At 49.9% G+C, this 7,463-nt stretch overlaps 1 protein-coding gene across 1 annotated transcript; it reads right to left on the minus strand.

Moving 5' to 3' along the window:
* Positions 1-5,376: 5,376 nt before the first annotated feature.
* LOC140915276 (uncharacterized) lies at positions 5,377-6,798 on the minus strand. Its single transcript, XM_073354861.1, has 2 exons — positions 6,566-6,798; positions 5,377-5,995 (listed from the first exon to the last, which is right to left on the minus strand). Exons 1-2 carry the CDS (start codon positions 6,759-6,761, stop codon positions 5,460-5,462), a joined length of 732 nt encoding a protein of 243 aa, XP_073210962.1. The 5' UTR covers positions 6,762-6,798; the 3' UTR covers positions 5,377-5,459.
* Between the last annotated feature and the right edge of the window lie 665 nt (positions 6,799-7,463).

Consider the following 7,463-nt stretch of genomic DNA (forward strand, 5'->3'; position numbering starts at 1 on the left):
AATCTGGTTTGACGGTCAGAGCTTAGAGTGAGTTTGCAGGGACGGCAGTAAAAAAAAACCCCAAGATATCTTAATTCTTGCAAACCGAGCAAATGTAAATTAGTAAGAAATTAATATGGAGCCATAAGAACGGCCCTATTGGATCAGAACAATTGTCCATCTATCCTGGTATCCTGTCTTCTGACAGTGGCCAATACCAAATGCCTCTGAGGGAATGAACAGTACACGTCAAGTGATCCATCCCCTGTGATCCGCTCCCAGCACCTGGCAATCAGAGGCCTAGGAACACCCAGTGTGGGGGTTGCATCCCTGACCATCTTAGCTAATAGCCATTGATGGAACTATCCCCCATGAACTTATCTAATTCTTTTTTTAACAAAGTTATACTGACTATTATTAGCATACTTCAGTAGTGTCCAACCTGTGGTGCTCAAGGATGACAATATTAAGAAAATGCATTGTGCAGGAGGTCAGACTAGATGATCGTAATGGTCCCTTCTGACCTTAGTTTCTATGAATCTATGAAAATGTGCATTTGATATGAATGAAAATACATTTCCTGATCTGCCCCTGCAGTTTTTTAATGAACGTGTTTGAGAGTTAGCCCCATGGTCACCAGGAGGAAATAGGAATCTCACCTGCCATTGAGCCCCCAAAAGCAAAACAGGAGTTTGCCCAGAGGAGCACTTAGCAGAGGTTGGCTCCTTTCCCTTTCCCACATTGGTGCCATAGGGCACCCCAGGAGAAGTGAATAAACAAGAGAAGCTAGAAGAACCAACAGTCACTTCTATCTCCTTGATTCTCTTCCCCAGACCAGCTTAGAACAAGTAACCTGCGGGCTGCTCCAGCCAATCCCCTGTCTACCCTCAACATGCCTGCTACACCAATGGCTGCAGAGAGGGCACTGGGACAGCTGCCTATGATGGCTTTTTGCCACAGGTGACTCCACAGGAATTCTGGGGGAAATCCCAAGCAGGGGACTTGTGTGTGGTTTCTGCTCCCTTTCTGCCTGAAGGTGCAAAGGGAGCAGAGCAGGACACAGAACCTGCCCCCAGATATTGAGTGCAATCCCATTCCCTTTTTGTAATAAAGTGGTTGTCCCTCAAGCTGAAAGGTTTTGACAGCACCAGTATACCGCACCTATATCCATGACCTATAAAACAGCCATCCCTCCTTCCTAATAAACTCCTCCAATATCAAACCCTGGAGCTGCCACAGCCATTTTAAACTTTTATTTTTCACAGTGGTTGAGCTCCCTGCAGATGCAGACATCTGAAGCCTAGCAAATGCCTACAGTTAGGCTAAATATACCCTGCTAAGTAAACCATGTTGAGAATGATTTAAGATGTTCATAGGTAAAAGTCTGCAGTGCATGGAGTTAATATTCCCAGATGCTGGGACAAACCCAGTATCCAGATTTTAAGATGTCAGGGCAGATCCTCTGCTAAATCAGCAAAACTCCATTGACTTCAGCTAAAAATCGGTGGAGACCTGTGCCAACTTACACCAGCTGAAGATCTGGTCCATAATTTAGCTGAACTTTGATACCTGGTTTTAGACCAGCGGTTCTCAAACTGTGGGTCTCGACCCTGTTTTAATGGGGTCATCAGAATGGAAGGTAGACTTGCTGGGGCCCATGGCCAAAGCCCAAGCCACACAGCTAAAGCTGAAGCCCCAGGGCTTCAGCCCTGGGCAGTGAGGCTCAGGTTACAGGTCATCCGTCCAGGTCAGTGGGGCTCAGACTTTGACTTTGGCCCCTCCATCTGGGGCGGCGGGGCTCAGGCGAACTCAGGCTTTGGTCCTCCCTTGTGGGGTCCCGTAGTCATTTTTGTTGTCAGAATGGGATCATAGTACAATGAAATTTGAGAACCACTGTTTTAGACAGATAATTACCTTCCATGGAGTCAGGAAACTAAGGGTATGTCTACACTACGGAATTAGGTAGAATTTATAGAAGTCGATTTTTTAGAAATCGGTTTTATATATTCGAGTGTGTGTGTCCCCACAGAAAATGCTCTAAGTGCATTAAGTGCATTAACTCGGTGGAGTGCTTCCACAGTACCGAGGCAAGCGTCGACTTCTGGAGTGTTGCACTGTGGGTAGCTATCCCACAGTTCCCGCAGTCTCCGCTGCCCATTGGAATTCTGGGTTGAGATCCCAATGCCTGATGGGGCTAAAATATTGTCACGGGTGGTTCTGGATACATATCGTCAGGCCCCCGTTCCCTCCCTCCCTCCCTCCGTGAAAGCAAGGGCAGACAATCGTTTCGCGCCTTTTTTCCTGAGTTACCTGTGCAGACGCCATACCACGGCAAGCATGGAGCCCGCTCAGGTAACCGTCACCATATGTCTCCTGGGTGCTGGCAGACGCGGTACTGCATTGCTACACAGTAGCAGCAACCCATTGCCTTCTGGCAGCAGACGGTGCAATATGACTGGTAGCCATCATCTTCATGTCCGAGGTGCTACTGGCCACATCGGCCAGGATCGCCTGGGCAGACATGGGTGCAGGGACTAAATTTGGAGTGACTTGACCAGGTCATTCTCTTTAGTCCTGCAGTCAGTCCTTTTGAACCATCTTATGGTGAGCGGGCAGGCGATACGGATTGCTAGCAGTCGTACTGTACCATTTTCTGCCGGACAGGCAAGAGGTGAGGATGGATAGCAGTCATATTGCACCATCTTCTGCCGGGCAGGAAAGAGATGAGGATGGCTAGCAGTCGTATTGCACCATCTTCTGCCGAGCAGCCATGAGATGTGGATGGCATATAGTCCTTCTGCACCGTCTGCTGACAGCCAAAGATGTAAAAGATAGATGGAGTGGATCAAAACAAGAAATAGACCAGATTTGTTTTGTACTCATTTGCTTCCCCCCCTCCCCTGTCTAGGGGACTCATTCCTCTAGGTCACACTGCAGTCACTCACAGAGAAGGTGCAGCGATGTAAATCTAGCCATGTATCAATCAGAGGCCAGACTAACCTCCTTGTTCCAATAAGAACAATAACTTAGGTGCACCTTTTCTTATTGGAACCCTCCGTGAAGTCCTGCCTGAAATATTCCTGGATGTAAAGCCACCCCCTTTGTTGATTTTAACTCCCTGAGGCCAACCCTGTAAGCCGTGTCCTCAGTCGCCCCTCCCTGTGTCAGAGCAACGGCAAACAGTCGTGCATCTGAGTTGAGAGTGCTGTCCAGAGCAGTCACAATGGAGCACTCTGATGGGGCTAAAACATTGTCGCGGGTGGTTCTGGGTACATATCATCAGGCCCCTGTTCCCTCCCTCCCTCCGTGAAAGCAAGGGCAGAAAATCGTTTCGCGCCTTTTTTCCTGAGTTACCTGTGCAGACGCCATACCACGGCAAGCATGGAGCCCGCTCAGGTAACCGTCACCCTATGTCTCCTGGGTGCTGGCAGATGTGGTACTGCATTGCTACATAGCAGCATCAACCCCTTGCCTTGTGGCAACAGACAGTACAGTACGACTGGTAGCTGTCATCATCATGTCCGAGGTGCTCCTGGCCACGTCGGCCAGGAGCACCTGGGCAGACATGGGCGCAGGGACTAAATTTGGAGTGACTTGACCAGATCATTCTCTTTAGTCCTGCAATCAGTCCTATTGAACCGTCTTATGGTGAGCAGGCAGGCGATACGGATTGCTAGCAGTCGTACTGTACCATCTTCTGCCGGGCAGCCATGAGATGTGGATGGCATGCAGTCCTTCTGCACCGTCTGCTGACAGCCAAAGATGTAAAAGATAGATGGAATGGATCAAAACAAGAAATAGACCAGATTTGTTTTATACTCATTTGCTTCCCCCCCTCCCCCGTCTAGGGGACTCATTCCTCTAGGTCACACTGCAGTCACTCACAGAGAAGGTGCAGCGATGTAAATCTAGCCATGTATCAATCAGAGGCCAGGCTAACCTCCTTGTTCCAAAAAGAACAATAACTTAGGTGAACCATTTCTTTTTGGAACCCTCCGTGAAGTCCTGCCTGAAATACTCCTTGATGTAAAGCCACCCCCTTTGTTGATTTTAGCTCCCTGAAGCCAACCCTGTAAGCCGTGTCGTCAGTCGCCCCTCCCTCCGTCAGAGCAACGGCAGACAATTGTTCCACGCCTTTTTTCTGTGCGGACACCATACCAAGGCAAGCATGGAGGCCGCTCAGCTCACTTTGGCAATTAGGAGCACATTAAACACCACACGCATTATCCAGCAGTATATGCAGCACCAGAACCTGGCAAAGCGATACCGGGTGAGGAGGTGACGTCAGCGCGGTCACGTGAGTGATCAGGACATGGACACAGATTTCTCTGAAAGCATGGGCCCTGCCAATACATGCACCATGGTGCTAATGGGGCAGGTTCATGCTGTGGAACGCCAATTCTGGGCTCGGGAAACAAGCACAGACTAGTGGGACCGCATAGTGTTGCAGGTCTGGGACGATTCCCAGTGGCTGCGAAACTTTCGCATGCATAAGGGCACTTTCATGGAACTTTGTGACTTGCTTTCCCCTGCCCTGAGGTGCAAGAATACCAAGATGAGAGTAGCCCTCACAGTTGAGAAGTGAGTGGCGATATCCCTGTGGAAGCTTGCAACGCCAGACAGCTACCGGTCAGTTGGGAATCAATTTGGAGTGGGCAAATCTACTGTGGGGGCTGCTGTGATGCAAGTAGCCCACGCAATCAAAGATCTGCTGATATCAAGGGTAGTGACCCTGGGAAATGTGCAGGTCATAGTGGATGGCTTTGCTGCAATGGGATTCCCTAACTGTGGTGGGGCCATAGACAGAACCCATATCCCTATCTTGGCACCGGAGCACCAAGCCGGCGAGTACATAAACCGCAAGGGGTACTTTTCAATAGTGCTGCAAGCCCTGGTGGATCACAAGGGACGTTTCACCAACATCAACGTGGGATGGCTGGGAAAGGTACCTGACGCTTGCATCTTCAGGAACTCTGGTCTGTTTCAAAAGCTGCAGGAAGGGACTTTCTTCCCAGACCAAAATAACCGTTGGGGAGATTGAAATGCCTATAGTTATTCTTGGGGAGTAAGGGGGAGACGTTTATGGCAGGGTGGGAGGTTGAGGCAAATCGCTTGGCTGCTGGTTACGCGCTTGGCTGCTGGTTACGCGCAGCCAGACACCAGGGTGGGTAGAAGAGCACAGGAGGGCGCGGTACGCATCAGAGAAGCTTTGAAAACCAGTTTCATGACTGGCCAGGCTACAGTGTGAAAGTTCTGTTTGTTTCTCCTTGATGAAACCCCCCGCCCCTTGGTTCACTCTACTTCCCTGCAAGATAACCACCCTCCCCTCCTCCCTTTAATCATTGCTTGCAGAGGCAATAAAGTCATTGTTGCTTCACATTCATGCATTCTTTATTCATTCATCACACAAATAGGGGAATGACTACCAAGGTAGCCCAGGAGGGGTGGTGGAGGAGGGAAGGAAAATGCCACACAGCACTTTAAAAGTTTACAACTTTAAAATTTATTGAATGCCGGCCTTCTTTTTTTTGGGCAATCCTCTGTGGTGGAGTGGCTGGTTGGCCGGTGGCCCCCCACTGCGTTCTTGGGTGTCTGGGTGTGGAGGCTATGGAACTTGGGGAGGAGGGCGGTTGGTTACACAGGGGCTGTAGTGGCAGTCTGTGCTCCAGCTGCCTTTGCTGCAGCTCAACCATACACTGGAGCATACTGGTTTGGTCCTCCAGCAGCCTCAGCATTGAATCCTGCCTCCTCTCATCATGCTGCCACCACATTTGAGCTTCAGCCCTGTCTTCAGCCCGCCACTTACTCTCTTCAGCCCGCCACCTCTCCTCCCGGTCATTTTGTGCTTTCCTGCACTCTGACATTATTTGCCTCCACGCATTTGTCTGTGCTCTGTCAGTGTGGGAGGACAGCATGAGCTCAGAGAACATTTCATAACGAGTGCGTTTTTTTTTCTTTCTAAGCTTCACTAGCCTCTGGGAAGGAGAAGATCCTGTGATCATTGAAACACATGCAGCTGGTGGAGAAAAAAAAAGGGATACATTTTATAAAACAGTGGCTACAGTCTTTCAGGGTAAACCTTGCTGTTAACATTACATACATAGCACATGTGCTTTCGTTATAAGGTCGCATTTTGCCTCCCCCCACCGCGTGGCTACCCCCTCAACCCTCCTCCCTCCCCGTGGCTAACAGCGGGGAACATTTCTGTTCAGCCGCAGGCAAACAGCTCAGCAGGAACAGGCTCCTCTGAATGTCCCCTGAAGAAAAGCACCCTATTTCAACCAGGAGATCATGAATGATATCTCACTCTCCTGAGGATAACACAGAGAGGTAAAGACTGGATGTTGTTTGAACACTAGCAAACATACACTGCAATGCTTTGTTGTACAGTGATTCCCGAGTATGTGTTACTGGCCTGGAGTGGTAAAGTGTCCTACCATGAAGGATGCAATAAGGCTGCCCTCCCCAGAAACCTTTTGCAAAGGCTTTGGGAGTACATCCAGGAGAGCCGCGAATGCCAGGGCAAAGTAATCCTTTCACATGCTTGCTTTTAAACCATGTATAGTATTTTAAAAGGTACACTCACCGGAGGTCCCTTCTCCGCCTGCCGGGTCCAGGAGGCAGCCTTGGGTGGGTTCGGGGGGTACTGGCTCCAGGTCCAGGGTGAGAAACAGTTCCTGGCTGTCGGGAAAACCGGTTTCTCCGCTTGCTTGCTGTGAGCTATCTACAACCTCATCATCATCATCATCATCATCTTCTTCGTCCCCAAAACCTGCTTCCATGTTGCCTCCATCTCCATTGAAGGAGTCAAACAACACGGCTGGGGTAGTGGTGGCTGAACCCCCTAAAATGGCATGCAGCTCATCATAGAAGCAGCATGTTTGGGGCTCTGACCCGGAGCGGCCGTTCGCCCCTCTGGTTTTCTGGTAGGCTTGCCTCAGCTCCTTAAGTTTCACGCGGCACTGCTTCGGATCCCTGTTATGGCCTCTGTCCTTCATGCCCTGGGAGATTTTGACAAAGGTTTTGGCATTTCGAAAACTGGAACGGAGTTCTGATAGCACGGATTCCTCTCCCCATACAGCGATCAGATGCCGTACCTCCCGTTCAGTCCATGCTGGAGCTCTTTTGCGATTCTGGGACTCCATCATGGTCACCTCTGCTGATAAGCTCTGCATGGTCACCTGCAGCTTGCCACGCTGGCCAAACAGGAAATGAGATTCAAAGTTCGCAGTTCTTTTCCTGTCTACCTGGCCAGTGCATCTGAGTTGAGAGTGCTGTCCAGAGCGGTCACAATGGAGCACTCTGGGATAGCTCCCGGAGGCCAATAGTACCCCACAGTACCCCAAATTCGACCCGGCAAGGACGATTTAAGCACTAATCCACTTGTCAGGGGTGGAGTACGGAAATTGATTTTAAGAGCCCTTTAAGTCGAAATAAAGGGCTTCATCGTGTGGACGGGTGCAGGTTTACATCGATTTAACGCT

The sequence above is a fragment of the Lepidochelys kempii genome, chromosome 7 (genome assembly GCF_965140265.1).
Source record: "Lepidochelys kempii isolate rLepKem1 chromosome 7, rLepKem1.hap2, whole genome shotgun sequence".
NCBI classification, from domain to species: Eukaryota; Metazoa; Chordata; order Testudines; family Cheloniidae; genus Lepidochelys; species Lepidochelys kempii.

Bases quoted from the DNA above. Each gene is read 5' to 3' on its own strand.
- LOC140915276 (XM_073354861.1), bottom strand. From the start codon at position 6,761: ATGGAAGCAGGTTTTGGGGACGAAGAAGATGATGATGATGATGATGAT. The intron at 5,996-6,565 runs GTGAGTGTACCT...TTTCTCCACCAG, and splicing joins AGGCGGAGAAGGGACCTCCG to CTGCATGTGTTTCAATGATC.